Source organism: Dama dama, chromosome 19 (assembly GCF_033118175.1).
Source record: "Dama dama isolate Ldn47 chromosome 19, ASM3311817v1, whole genome shotgun sequence".
NCBI lineage: Eukaryota > Metazoa > Chordata > Mammalia > Artiodactyla > Cervidae > Dama > Dama dama.
In genome coordinates this window covers 60,778,408-60,794,258 of record NC_083699.1, presented here as the reverse complement: position 1 = coordinate 60,794,258, position 15,851 = coordinate 60,778,408, and the positions used below count along the sequence as shown (strand labels likewise).

At 37.2% G+C, this 15,851-nt stretch overlaps 1 protein-coding gene across 1 annotated transcript in view; it reads right to left on the bottom strand.

Moving 5' to 3' along the window:
* CD200R1 (CD200 receptor 1) overlaps window positions 1-15,851 on the bottom strand; it is a 43,269-nt gene that overhangs the window by 13,826 nt on the left and 13,592 nt on the right. The window contains exons 2-3 of the mRNA XM_061167228.1: window positions 8,487-8,567; window positions 1,035-1,094 (exon numbers count right to left, since the gene is read on the bottom strand). Coding sequence (XP_061023211.1) covers window positions 1,035-1,094; window positions 8,487-8,567 — 141 coding nt within the window. The remainder of the gene's footprint in view (window positions 1-1,034; window positions 1,095-8,486; window positions 8,568-15,851) is intronic.

Here is a 15,851-nt window from a genome sequence, read left to right as displayed (position 1 = left end):
ATCACCTAGGGTGATTTTACTTCTTGCTTCACTGAGAAGACTGTAGTCTCATCTTTGCTCCCAAAACAGCAACCACAAACCATTCTTCATCTATAAATATCTTCCAGTCTCATCCAGCCTTATGTACATAGACAAATTCTTGGCTCTGGGCATTTCATTTCTTTTCTCACTACCCTATGTTAGATTAAGTCCCCATCGCCATATACTTGGATTGATGCAAAAGCCTCCTAACTTCTGTCTCTGTCTCAAAACTCTTCTCCTCCAGTCCAGACATCCAGACATCATTACACTGCATCCAGACATCATTCTACAACATAGATAAGATTCCCTCAACTCTAAAACCCTCCAGAAATCACTCACTGCCTGAAAAATAAGTTTAAATGTCTTCACATTGGCTTTGAAAGCCCTCATTGTCACATTGACTCTCTTTACAATCTTATTTATTACACACTACATTGTCCGCGTGGTGCAGAAAAACACCAAGCACAATTCCACTTCTGTGTCATTTCTCACATTGTTTTTACAGTCTAGAATGCCCTATATACAAATGCTCTTTTTCTATTAAAATACACTTCCTTTAAGACTTGATCCACACGTTACATCTTCTGTGAGCCCTTTTCTAAGCCTTGGTGCTTAGCCACTCCCTCTCTACAGTCTTGGTACAGATGATGTGAGTGCTTACCTCCTGTGTGATAGCTGTGCTCCTACCTGGGTTCCCCCATGAGACTGAACTCCCCAGGGGCTCTCTGATAGTCTTGCTCATCTTTATGTTCCTCCCAAAGCCCAGCAGGGTGCCTGATGGAGAAAACCCCATAACCTTCCAGTGGAATTGAACTGCTTTAAGGGAGGATGGGTGAGGTAATTCACGTCCCTTATCCCACAGCATTCAGATCACCATATTTTTCAACTGGGCCCAAGACCAGCACGGGGACCAGACCACCACTGACTATGTTTCTAAGGAAGCTCAACATTCCATGCTTCAGTACTGGCCTCAAAAAAAAAAAAAAAAAAAAAGGAAAGAAGAAACATACTACCTTCTGTAGGAAGTGTTACAGTGCTCTGCTTTCTGTCCATAGAAGAAGTAATTGTTGAATCTAGAAAATACTCAGAGAAAAGTAGATGAAATCAATCTTAGAAATTTAGAGTCAAAACCATTATTTCTTTTTTTTTTTTTATTTTTTTATTAGTTGGAGGCTAATTACTTCACAACATTTCAGTGGGTTTTGTCATACATTGATATGAATCAGCCATGGATTTACACGTCTTCCCCATCCCAATCCCCGCTCCCACCTCTCTCTCCACCCGATTCCTCTCGAAACATCCCACCCTTGCCTTCTCCCACAGAGTTCAAAAGTCTGTTCTGTATTTCTGTGTCTCTTTTTCTGTTTTGCATATAGGGTTATCGTTGAGGAAGCTGTGGTACATATACACCATGGAATATTACTCAGCCATTAAAAAGAATTCATTTGAACCAGTCCTAATGAGATGGATAAAGCTGGAGCCCCTTATACAGAGTGAAGTAAGCCAGAAAGACAAAGAACATTACAGCATACTGACACAAAACCATTATTTCTTCACCAGAACTTGTATACAACATGATAGAAAATCAATGAACCATAACTAAAATTACACAAAAAACCTTGGAAAACTGAAATTAGAGGATGGCCCATCATTATATGGAAAAACATGTTAACATTTGAAAATTACATTTATGTTATTAGTCAATGATTCCCCATTTATGCAACAGCTCATTTTATATTTCAAACTATTTTGCAAAAGATAACCCTGCCTCCACCTTTCCCTACCCATAATGTATTGGTTCATCATGGACACCTCACATGAGCTGAGCTGATTTATGGTCTTTTTTTACAGATGCCACTACCTGATTAAAATTGTTTAGACCAGTGGTGGACACCTCAAACAGTTGGGCAAATCAAGTACTTTCTCAAGAATTTAAGAACCAGGACCAATAGGAATAGTCCATCCCTCTTTCTTCCCCACTTTTCCTACTGTGATGGTTAATTTTATGTCAGCCTAGCTAGTCCATAGTACCCAAATGTTTGGTCAAACATTATTCTAGATGTTTCTGTGAAGGTATTTTTTATCAGTAGACTTTGAGTAAAGTAAATTTACCCTCCATAATGTGAGTGGGCCTCATCCAGTCAGTTGAAGGATTTAATAGAAAAGACTGACCTCATGGGTAAGGGAATTCTGCCAGCACATTGCCTTCAGCCTCGAACAGCACCTCTTCCCAGGGTCTCCAGAGACCCTGCAGATTTTGGGCTTGCCAAGCCTCCACAATCACGTGAGTCAATTCCTTAAAGTAAATCAATCTCTCCTCCTCTTTCTCTCTCTCCCCCCGCCTCTCTCTCTCTTTCTCTCTCTCTACAGGATGTATGTCCAACACACACACACATCTTTTCCTGTTTTTCTTTCGAACCCTGACTAATAAACCTACTATAGGAAGAATGAAGCAGAAGCGGAAAGAGAGATGGCAGACTTCACCTAGTTCAAGTTCCCAATTCCATAGTTCCTGAGACCTACATGCATTCCTTCCCTTGAGTTCTGTAGAGTTTCTGACCATCAAAATAGTCCTAATCAACTTCAAATTTGCTTTCTGAAAAATCTATCATAATACTATTTTGTTTAAACAACAACAATGATTTTTTAAATGCTTCTTATGACGTAAGGACCTAAAATTTCTTCCCCTTAGTTTATAAGACTACCATAAGAATTTCAATAATTTATGAGCACTCCTGCTTATAAAAATGTATTTTTGCTCCCCATTCTAATTTTCTACCCAATTCTACCACATAATAAATAGAGAAATTCAATAATGTCTTAAAAATGAGTAGTGAACAGACCTCTGAAATAATTTGGCTTTTCTCAGCAACTAAGTGTTATTGAATTGGGCTAGAAAGAAGACAAAGAATGAGATTCCAGCTATTAAATTTAGTCATATTGGGGTCAAATATCTATTTCAGAAACAGATAAGAAATCAGAGCTGACCTCAGAGGGATTACTGAGATCAAGTTACATCTTAGGTTTTCTAGACTCTGAAGCTCCATCGTAGCACACAATATAGCTTTGCCAAAGGACTAAAGAGTAGACATCTGAGGCTTTGGGTTCCATATGGTCTCTGTTGCAAGTATTCGATTCTGCTGTTGCAGCAAGAAAGCAGCCATATATAATAAGGGAACAAATGCCCATGGTTTTGTTCAATAAAATTTTAATCTACAAAAATAGACAGTTGGCTGGATTTTGCCCATGGGCCATAGTTTGCTAACTCTTGACTTAAAGTACAGTATTTTGTTTGTTCTAATTTCTTACATTGACAACATTTATAAATAAAAACAATGAACATCTAATGAATATTCTATTTTCCTTTGTTTACTTTGCCTTTTAAAAATAAATCTCCAGTGATAATTCCAAATTCTCCCTCAAATTACATGTTTCATATTCTATTTTTAACATGTTACAGTTCCTTCCTTTCTTGCTTCCTTCCTTCCTCCCTTCTTTCCTTGCTCTCCTTACCTTTAGTGAAGTGTGGCAAGTATTGAGGACACCCAATAGGATTCTGATAAGTAAAAAAACTACAATGAACCCTGCCCATTCCCAGCTAAAAGGGAGCTGTCTGGTGGTCAGAAGATGGCAGCCATAATAGATAGAGATTACTGGAACCTATCAAGGCCTTCTCTTGGGGGCATTTTGGCCTTTGAAGCCCTGAGACCTGCTGTTTCTGGAAGTATGTGTTTCACAACCATAATATTCTCTGGTTCTAGTTAAACAGAGTTCTTCTTCAGCATTAGTTCTTCACATGTCTGGCTGTCACCAATCATTCTCCCTATTTAAAAAAAAATTTTTTTTTGGCCACAGTGCATGGCTATCAGAATCTTATTACCCCTACCAGGGATCAAACCCACACCCCCTGCCCATGGAAATGAGGAGTCTTAACCACTGGACTCCCAGGGAAGTTCCATGCTCCTTATTTTAAAGGTATAGGTTGTTTGTTATCAATGGAAAATTCAAAGAATCCAGCTTTGATTGATATCTTCTAGGAGATATTTTAAGACTTTTCTTCTTATCCTTTGGATTTCACTTCATATGCCCCATAAAAATTGTTACTTTTGGTAACAGAGCAAATGATTTTCATGCTCTGAACTAAGCTGTTGCCATTTCAGTGAATTCTCATTTTAGCCATCTTGTTTGGGAATACTGTCAGTTTGACACATTAGTTTTTATGAGATATAACTAAATCAGTATGGGTACCACGGGATTCTGTTGGAAGAGCCTGGTCATATATTAAGTGGTGTCTTCATAATTGACTTTAATTAAATCTTCCAACTCTTTGAGACCCCATGTCCGACTCTTTACGACCCCCATGGACTGTAGCCTGCCAGGCTCCTCTATCCATGGGATTCTCCAGGCAAGAGTACTGGAGTGGGTAGCCATTCCCTTCTCCAGGGGATCTTCCTGGCCCAGGGATCAAACCTAGGTCTCTTGCATTGCAGGCAGATTCTTTACCATCTGTGCTATCAGGAAGCCCATTTTCTGCCAACCTTATTGCAGAAAGAAAAGAAGAACTAAACAGGCTCTTGATGAAACTGAAATAGGAGAGTGAAAAAGTTGGCTTAAAACTCAACATTCAGAAAACTTAAGATCATGGCATCTGGTCCCATCACTTCATGGGAAATAGATGGGGAAACAATGGAAACAGTGACAGACTTTATTTTGGGGGGCTCCAAAATCAATGCAGATGGTGACTGCAGCCATGAAATTAAAAGACTCTTGCTCCTTGGAAGAAAAGTTATGACCAACCTAGACAGCATATTAAAAAGCAGAGACATCACTTTGCCAACAAAGGTCCATCTAGTCAAAGCTATGGTTTTTCCAGTAGTGATATATGGATGTGAGATTTGGACTATAAAGAAAGCTGAGTGCCGAAGAATTGATGCCTTTGAACTGTGGTGGTGGAGAAGACTCTTGAGAGTCCCTTGGACTGCAAGGAGATCCAACCAGTCAATCCTAAAGGAAATCAGTCCTGAATATTCATTGGAAGGACTGATGCTGAAGCTGAAACTCCAATCCTTTGGCACCTGATGTGAAGAACTGACTCAATTGAAAAGACCCTGATGCTGGGAAAGATTGAAGGCGGGAGGAGAAGGGGACAACAGAAGATGAGATGGTTGAATGGCATCACCAACTCAATGGACATGAGTTTGAGTAAATTCCGGGAGTTTGGTAATGGACAGGGAGGCCTGGAGTGCTGCAGTCCATGGGGTTGCAAAGAGTCAGACACAACTGAGTGACTGAAATGAACTAAAAGTCTTCAAGTTTTTGAGTTTCAGTGGACTAGAGTGTAAAAATGACTTCATGCTTAATAAAGGTATTCCAGTGAGTGGAGGCCCATGGAGAATTCTGCCTCTCAAACCACATACAAAATTCTCCTACAACTGAGCAACATTCACTGTCTAAAGAAAAATACCTTGGGAAGAAAATCAGTAAATTATATCTGCAACTCCTCATACCAGAACTAAAACCCACAAGTTGTAGTGTACTCTTAACTGTGCTAAAATTACATTTTTCAGAAAAGAAAAATATTATGCTTATTTTCAGAAGTAGTCCTCTGATTATTTTTATACTACTAGAGATGTTTTTTAAACTTAGTTAATTGCTAATATGAGTCATCCAGTTTTATTTTCTCCATTTGGTATCTAGTTCCTATAGAATGCCAATTTCACATGAAGTATCATGTCTTCATTGATAAAAGAAAGCATCTTTCTTACTCAGTCTTTCTTGAAGCTTTGTATATACCAATCATTGTTGTATATACAACAATCATTTAAAGCTTCTGAACAATGGTTCTATGATTTCTGTCTTCAATTTCTTCACATGAAACCAAATTTTCTTTTAAGTTTAGGAAGATTATAGTTTTACATTAACATAAGAAGTCTAATTTAAACTCTTTCAGTTATGTACATATACTGTCAGTGCCCACCTTGGGATGGTATGATTTAGAATTTCTTTTTTTACTCTACAATGGTGCAAAATTGATATGCATTCAGTAGAAACTGTACTTTGAATTTTTGGATTTTGATTGCTTTCCAGGATAGCAATAATGCAGTACAATATTCTCTTGTGATGCTGGGCAGCTGCAATAAACCATTGCCCCCAGTCAGTTCCCAGTTGTAAGTTGATATACTTAGAACTATTCTGTATCCATAGAAACATTTTTTTCACTTTCAAAAGGTAAGTATTCAATAAATTACATGAGATATCCAACGTGTTAGTATAAGATAGGCTTTGTGTTAGATGATTTTGTTCAACTGTTTAAAGAAGGCTCGGCTAAGTTTTTTTTTTTTTTCCAGTGGGTTTTGTCATACATTGATATGAATCAGCCATGGATTTACATGTATTCCCAATCCCGATCCCCCCTCCCACCTCCCTCTCCACCCGATTCCTCTGGGTCTTCCCAGTGCACCAGGCCGGAGCACTTGTCTCGTGCATCCCACCTGGACTGGTGATCTGTTTCACCATAGATAGTATACATGCTGTTCTTTTGAAATATCCCACCCTCACATTCTCCCACAAAGTTCAAAAGTCTGTTCTGTATTTCTGTGTCTCTTTTTCTGTTCTGCATATAGGGTTATCGTTATCACCTTTCTAAATTCCATATACATGTGTCAGTATGCTGTAATGTTCTTTATCTTTCTGGCTTACTTCACTCTGTATAAGGGGCTCCAGCTTCATCCATCTCATTAGGACTGGTTCAAATGAATTCTTTTTAATGGCTGAGTAATATTCCATGGTGTATATGTACCACAGCTTCCTTATCCATTCATCTGCTGATGGGCATCTAGGTTGCTTCCATGTCCTGGCTATTATAAACAGGCTAAGTTTTGATGTTAGGTGGTTGTTGCTCAGTCGCTAAGTTGTGTTCGACTCTGCAGTCCCATGGACTGCAGCACACCAGGCTTCCCTGTCCTTCACTATCTCCTGGAGTTTGCTCAAACTCATGTCCATTGAGTTAGTGATGCCATCCAACTACCTCATCCTCTGTCACCACCTTTTTCTCCTGTTAGGTAGGTTAGGTGTATTTTGACTTAAGATATTTTCAACTTAGGATGAGTTTATTGAGCCATTAGGCCATCATAAATCAAGGAAGATCTATATATAGACTGAATCATATGTGGACTGTGTTTTTAAAGATATGTTTACAGTAGAAAAGTAACATAGTTACTCTTTATATTAGTTTCCTAGAGCTGTCTTAATATGCATCCTCAAACTCAATGCCTTAAAACAGATATTTATTCTCACACATTTCTGGAAGCCAGAAGTCTGGTATCAAAGTGTTAGCAGGACCATATTCTTTCCAAAGCCTCTAGTAAAGAGTCCTTTTTTGTTTCTTCCAGGTTTGGGTGGCTGCCAGAAATCCTTGGTGTTCCTTAGCTTGTAGATGTATTACCATCTTCACATTGTATTTTCCCTTGTGTCTTCTCCTTTTCTTTTCTAAGTACATTTGTCATTGGATTAGGGCCCATGCTAATCCAGGATGATCTCATCTGAAAGCTTTAACTTAATTACATTTTCAAAGAAGCTTTGTCTAAATATACCCAATTTGTAGTTTCCTGGTGGACATATCTTGATGTGGAGTCACAATTTAACCCCCTAAACTCAAGCACTATTTGCACCCCTCAAATTAATAGTTTACATAGTCATTTTACTTATTTGAGTCTGCAGTTGACCTGAAATCTAATTTTTCTAGATACTAAATAATTAAATATAATTAGAAAAGATATTTATTGAGTCCAAGAATACATTTTGAAATCACTAGAATTATTTTTCCATGAAGTGCTCAATGTAAAATATGTAACAAAAATAGTATTTTAAAATATAAAGAAAAGGTTAAATGATGAGGAATAAAAATTAGGGAGACAGTAGAGCTGGGCAAAGGCATACAGAAAGTAAATTAGTAACACCTGCTAAGGCCAATTTTTTCAAGTTTTCTAGAGTAAAATTAGTAAACCTATGATTTAAAAATTGAATGAAAAAAATTGGGGTTGTGCTGTTGGTTTACTTCATGATCACAGTCTTGAAATAGGTACTAAACAAGCACAGAAGATAATTTCAGAATGAAAAATTTACCAACATTTTAAAACATAAGCAGTATTTCATTTAGACAGTTTTAGACAATTCAGTTCAAGATCTCAAAGCATAAAAATTGTACAAGCCTCAAGCACTTTTCTACAAGTACTCAGGGCTGGTGCACTGGGAAGACCCAGAGGGATGGGATGGGGAGGGAGGCGGGAAGGGGGATTGGGATAGGGAACACATGTAAATCCATGGCTGATTCATGTCAATGTATGGCAAAACCCACTACAATATTGTAAAGTAATTAGCCTCCAACTAATAAAAATAAACGAAAAAATAAATAAATAAAAGACTGAATAATATTCCACTGTGGAAAAAAAAAAGATGAGCATTACCTGAACTGTGATTGCCATTGTCCATCTGCTGCATTGAGTTGTTTGATGTTATAGGACCTTCCATTCCTGCACTTAAGCATTCTGAAAAGACACATGGGGTGAAGAGAGAAATACACATAAGCATTTCTTACTCCTGGTGAAAATTACTTTTTTTTCACATTCCTTGGGCCATTTGGGGGTAGCAGTTGCCAATAAAAACATGAATTATGACAGGAAGGCAAACATCTCAGAAAAATTTATCCTGGTATGAACTTTCGATTTGATCTTCCTACCTATATGGCATACCCCTATTTTAGGCCCACAGTGCCACTCACCACCCTCCTGTCTTATATTCAAGTCAAAGTATTTCTTCTTCTAGCATAAATGCATTTAATCTATCTCCAGTTGTGAAAAAGTGTTTTACTATCTGTTACAGACACTTCTGTCTGTAACACAGAATGAGAGCACAATTGCACTCATCTCGCACACTAGTAAAGTGATGCTCAAAATTCTCCAAGCCAGGCTTCAGCAATACATGAACCATGAACTTCCAGATGTTCAAGCTGATTTTAGAAAAGGCGGAGGAACCAGAAATCAAATTGCCAACATCTGCTGGATCATCGAAAAAGTAAGAGAGTTCCAGAAAAACGTCTTTTTCTGCTTTATTGACTATGGCAAAACCTTTGACTGTGTGGATCACAATAAACTGTGGAAAATTCTGAAAGAGATGGCAATACCAGACCATCTGACCTGTCTCTTGAGAAACCTGTATGCAGGTCGGGAAGCAACAGTTAGAACTGGACATGGAACAACAGACTGGTTCCAAATAGGAAAAGGAGTACGTCAAGGCTATATGTTGTTACCCTGCTTATTTAACTTATATGCAGAGTATACCATGAGAAATGCTGGGCTGGAAGAAGCACAAGCTGGAATCAAGATTGCCAGGAGAAATATCAATAACCTCAGATATGCAGACGACACCACCCTTATGGCAGAAAGTGAAGAGGAACTAAAAAGCCTTTTGATGAAAGTGAAGGAGGAGAGTGAAAAAGTTGGCTTAAAGCTCAACATTCAGAAAACTAAGATCATGGCATCTGGTCCCATAACTTCATGGGAAATAGAAGGGGAAACAGTGGAAACAGTGTCAGACTTTATTTTTTGGGGCTCCAAAATCACTGGAGATTTTTTGGGCTCCAATATCAGATGGTGATTGCAGCCATGAAATTAAAAGACGCTTACTCCTTGGAAGGAAAATTATGACCAACCTAGACAGCATGTTATAAAGCAGAGACATTACTTTGCCAACAAAGGTCCATCTAGTCAAGGCTATGGTTTTTCCAGTAGTCATGTATGGATGTGAGAGTTAGACTATAAAGAAAGCTGGGCACTGAAGAATTGATGCTTTTGAACTGTGGTGTTGGAGAAGACTCTTGAGAGCCCCTCGGACTGCAAGGAGATCCAACCAGTCCATCCTAAGGATATAAGTCCTGGGTGTTCATTAGAAGGACTGATGTTGAAGCTGAAATTCCAATACTTTGGCCACCTCATGAGAAGAGTTGATTCATTGGAAAAGACCCTAATGCTGGGAAGGATTGGGGGCAGGAGGAGAAGGGGACAACAAAGGATGAGATGGCTGGATGGCATCACCGACTCGATGGACATGGGCTTGGGTAGACTCCAGGAGTTGGTGATAGACAGGGAGGCCTGGTGTGCTGTGATTCATGGGGTCGCAAAGAGTCAGACATTTCTGAGCGACTGAAAAGAACTGAACAGACATTTCAGGCACCAGTGAGAAAGGAGAATTTTAGTACTGATATGTTGATTGGATGCTGATATAGAACAACAAAGGAGTTTCCTAAATACTGTTGAAATCACATCACATAGACAATTGTCTATTAAGTTCAAATTTTACAAGACAAGCTCCAAGTGAAAATTGTTAGTAAGCATTTTTTGAGTAGCAACTCCTGGCAAAGTACTCACTAGGCATAGAAACATCATAATGAGCAATACCCTTTTCTCTCCATAAGCCTGAGGTCCAGGCAAGAAATTAACTGTACAAACAATTATAAAGTTTCAGTGTGATGATAGATGTATACATAATGTCCAGAAGTTTAAAAGAAGAGGTTTTTAATTCTAAGAGAGTAAAACTCTTAGAGTTTTTACTCTAAGAGAGTAAAAGATTAGGGAGGACTTCCTACAATAGTTGATATTTGAGGTGGATCTTAGAAGATGGGTTTTTCTAGGAAACTAAAAGGAAAAAGAATATTGCACACAAAGAATGGCATTTAAAAGAAGGCATGAAGCCATTTGAGGGTTTCAAAGAACTACACGTGGTTGGGTATTGTCATTATATGAGAAAAACTGGATGTATGATTAGAATTGAGGCTGGATACTGGCAGGCTCTAATTGTGGAAGGCATAAAACTCAAAGTATTCACAAGGAAATGATATACTTTCAGTGCATCTACAGTATCTGACCAACAAAGAGAAACATTTTAGGGTAAAATTCAATGCACAGTGTTTTTTGGAGAACTTTTGAATACACCACTCCCTCCCATTTAGTTACTATTCACTTGAATAAAATTAAAATAATTTTTGAACACTTACATTAGGAACAGATTTTTGGTAATTTGCATGTTATTCATTTGAGTCTCTGCATGTTGACAAGTGGTATCATCCTCATTTTACAGATAAAGAAATTTAGACTCACAGTGATGAAGCAGATTGGCCAAAGTAACTCAGTTTGGGCTTCCCTGGTGGCTCGGATGGTAAAGAATCTGCCTGCAATGCTGGAGACCTGGGTTCAATCCCTGGATTGAGAAGATCCCCAGGAGAAGGGGACGGCTATCCACTGTCCCCTTGCCTGGAGAATTTCATGGACAGAGGAGCCTGGCAGGCAATAGTCCATGGGGTCACAAAGAGTTGGACACAACTGAGAGGCTTTCACATTCACCCCAGCTTTTAAGCTGCTCCAATTGCCAAATTGTTCTTATGCAAGTAGTTCTTACCACAATGAGTAGAAGCCAAGGGTTGGTTCCTAAGAAATACACTACCCCTACACGTGTGCTAAGTCGCTTCAGTCATATCCAAATCTTTGCAGTGCTATGGACTGTAGCCTGCCAGGCTCTTCTGTCCATGGGGATTCTCCAGGCAAGAATACTGGAGTGGATTGCCATACCCTCCTCCAGGGGGTCTTCCCAACTGAGTGATCGAACCAGCATCTTTTATGTCTCCTGTATTGGCAGGAGGGTTCTTTACCACTAGTCCCACCTGGGAAGCCCAAAATTAACCCAAAATGAGAGAGTTGGAGAAGCAAATCCCAGCCATGTTTCTGTAGAAACACAGAGAGACAAAGGTCTGAAAGATCACATCAACAGGTAAGTGCATAGAATCAGGATTATTATAAAGGCACATAAACACAAGCATTATGAATTCTGGATCTGAATAGGAATAGTTAACCTAAGGAGGAGGATTTGAGACCTTTGCCAAAATTCATGGGCCAAAATCACCACTCCCTCACTAGACTGTAAGCTCCAGGCGGGGCAGGGATTTTCATCTAGGTTGCTCATTCTTCATCCTCAGAGCTTAAAAGAGTGGTTTGCACAGCATCCTGGCAGGCAGCTGGCTCAAGCTGGGTTAAAAATTAAGGTCAACACAACCCTATAGTTGTGGACAATTTACAGAAAAAGAAGTATACATGTCTCCTAGTCATTTAGAAAGAAGGTCAACATCATTTATGATGAAAGAAATGCAAATTAAAACAATGCAGAAATGCTATTTCTCACCTATAAGATCGTCAAAACCGAAAAGTTTAACAATATACTCTGTTTGCAAAACTGTAGAGAGATAGGCATGACATATATTGCTGGGGGGAATGTAAAATGTTACCATTTCAGTAATGGAAAATTTGACAATAAGTAGCAGTTACATATGCATTTTCCTTTTGACCCAGCCCTATCACTTCCCAGAATCTATCCCAAAGCTATATAGGCAACAGTATGAAATACATTAATATATATAACAGAAGGCAGGTCATTACTACATTGTATTAGCAAGACTTTTAGAAATAATCCAAATCATAGGAAAATAGTTGTTTAAATTATAGAACATCCACAAAATGAAGTACCATGAAACCCTTAAAAAGAATGAGGGATATCTTTATAAGCTATTACCAGAGTGATCTCTAGGACATAATGTTACATAAAAGAAGCAGGACAGATAAAAGTGTACATAGTATCAAATTTTGTGATATGCAGCCAGCCTAAAGCAATGCTTACAGAAAAAATAATAGCTTTAAAGACTAATAACAAAATAGGAATTACCTAAAATCCACCCGAAGAAGTTAAAAACAAAAGAGAAAGACGAAAACAATAAAAGGAAGAGCAGAAATCAACAAAACAGAAAACAATAATAAATAAATAAATAAACAAGTAATAATTAACAAAATCAAAAGCTGGTTCTTCAGGAGTTCTCTGGTGGTCCAATGGTTAGAACTCAGCACTTTGACTAGAGAAGTTCAGATTCAATTCCCAGTCAGAGAACTAATATCCTATAAGCCACAGCACAGCTGAAAAAACAACAATATGTGAAAAACTTTTACAATTCAATAACTTTTTAAATAAATTTAAAAAAAAAAACAACAGGCAAATGACTTAAACAGACACTTGACCAAAAAAAGAAATTCAGATTACCAATAAATACACAAAAGAGATGTTCAACATTAGTACTCATAGAGGAAATACAGATTTAAACCACAATGAGACAATGATTATGCACCTATAACCATGGCTAAAGTTAAAAAGACTGATAATATATATTGGCGAAAATGTGAAACAACTGAAACTTTCATACATTATTAGGGGGAATATAAAAAAATATAACTGCACTAGAAAATTTATGGTATTTTTTCCAAAAGTCAAATCCATGCCACATATAACCTTACCATTCCAATCCTAAGTATTTAGCCAAGAGAAATAAAAACATGTCTACACAAAGACTTGTGCATGAATGTTCATAGAAGCTTTATTCACAGTAACCAAAAGCTAGAAACAACCCAAATGCCAGTCGACAGATAGCTAAGTTATCTGTATAATGGAATACTATTCAGCAGTGAAAAGGAACACACACAACATTGATGAATCTCAAAAATCATTCTTTTGAGTGAAATAAGGTAGATACAAAAGAGTACATACTAGATATCACATAAAAGAGTATACTAATATAAAATGCTAACTAATCTATGGAGACAAATGGCAAATCATTGGTTGTCCACAGATCAGAATGAAGACAAGGAAGGACTATTAGTATACATGGAGGAATATTTTGGGATGGAAATATTTTGTATCTTGTTTGTGATGGTAATTACCGAAATATCTGACTTCAAAACCTCATCAAATTGTAACTTTTAAATGTACCCAGTTAATTGTATATAAATTATCCCTCAGTTTAATTAAAAACAATGTCAGAAACATCAGGTTTTAACACACGTAATATTAGAACATGCATCCACACAAACAAACATAAAAGGAAATACAAATGAAAACCCCTTGGCACTGGAAATAATGTTTAAAAAAAAAAAAACCTTTTCCATCTAAGTCAAAATCATCAGTAGAAGTGAGATTGTTTTGTGATTTGACTATTAATGAAACCTCTTAGTCACTTTGAGCACTCGCTTTGAGTTTCCTTTCCCAAATCATCATTGTCATTTGCCTGAGCAAGTATATACCACCCACACAGTAGACACTGTATAGGCATGACTGTGCAAACCCACACTCCAAAGACTTCCTCCAGTGAGTGAAAAAGACTCTCAGAAATAGCACATGGTTTTCTTGTGTGATTTAATAGTTTTTAGCTATGTAAAATCCTGTGCTTTGCTGGGCTGTACTGACTAAAAAAGTTAGAAATAGGCATTTCTGATATTTCACAATTCCCAGTAAAATCCCAGATTCAGTAACTGTTTATTAACCAAAGTAGAACATATATTATGCCATAATTAGTTGATATAGTGGCTTAGATTATTATTTCTAATATATGCTGATGGGAAACAAAAAATTAAAGATTTTCTGCTCTTTCATTCATTTGCAAGGTTTTGGGAGCATACAAACAAGAAGTAAGGAGGCTGAACAGATGAATTTAAGCTGAAAGAATCCTAAAATTGAAGCAAAACTGTAGTCTAAAATATTTGGCTATGGTCTAATAAAATGACCATATAGCTATACAGGAGAATAATGTAGAAGAACTTTACTTTTACATTTCTTTTGATATTTCTTTCCAGAACTTGGGACTTCTATGCTAGTACTGACCTAATTAAAAGTCATTTTTATGGTTTATTGTGATATTTACATCTTTACTTGACATCTTTGTTGATATTTAACATTTAATGAACTTACTATCAATACTTTTTTTTTAAAGGAACATAGAATACATTAAAATATATTCAATATATTTCAATGCACTTAAATCTGTGCAAATATTCTGATAATTTACACAAGGAGGGCCAAACAATAGAATTATTGCATTTTCCAGTCGGTGTTTCAAGCTTCTGATTTCAAAACTCTGCAAATTATCATAGCAAATACAGAACTGGATCATTTTGAATAAAGCAATGGTGGGAAAATATGAGAGATATGAGTTTTATTTCACTCTGCTTCTTTCCCAAATTACTTAAAATAATTAAATTTATATACTCTAGTTCTCCCCTCTGCAAAATGCAGACTGTCACTCTTAATAAGTAAGGAATAACTAGTGAAAGGTGTCTGAAGAGCATTACAAACTGAGGTTTTAAAGCCAGTAAAAAGGAAACTACATTTCTCCTAAAGATTCAAGCTTCATTTTAAATAAATGCAACTCTGAGACTGAGATCTTAATCACACAGACCCGGAAATTAAAATCACACTGCCAGAACAACCTTATTTAGCTGTACTGAGCACATAACTTTTTCTAATCATCAGTATGGTAAAGTCAATACAGTACAGAAAGCTTTATCATAACTCTCTGGCTTCAGAAAGCTTAAAATATCAACCTTAACATTTTAGTTAGTACGTTTGTACTGTGTTTTATAAAACTGCACATTGTGGATGTAGGTTAGACACACAAGTATTATTTCCCAACAGTTTTTAGAGTTATGAATGGATTCAAACAAGAAGAGACCTTGAATTGTCTCCCTTTTTTAGAGGTTCTGAAAATGAGATGAATTGTCAGCCAAATAGTTTACTTATATTTCTTCCTCTAATGCAATAATTTTCACATTGGAAACTAGTGGAAATCCATGATAGTGAGCCAGAAAATCCATAAACTTTGGGGGAAGTTTTACAATAATGTACAATTTTATTTCTGATATATAATTAAAAAGTACTACCACCCTGTAGGAATCATTGAAAGCATAGCC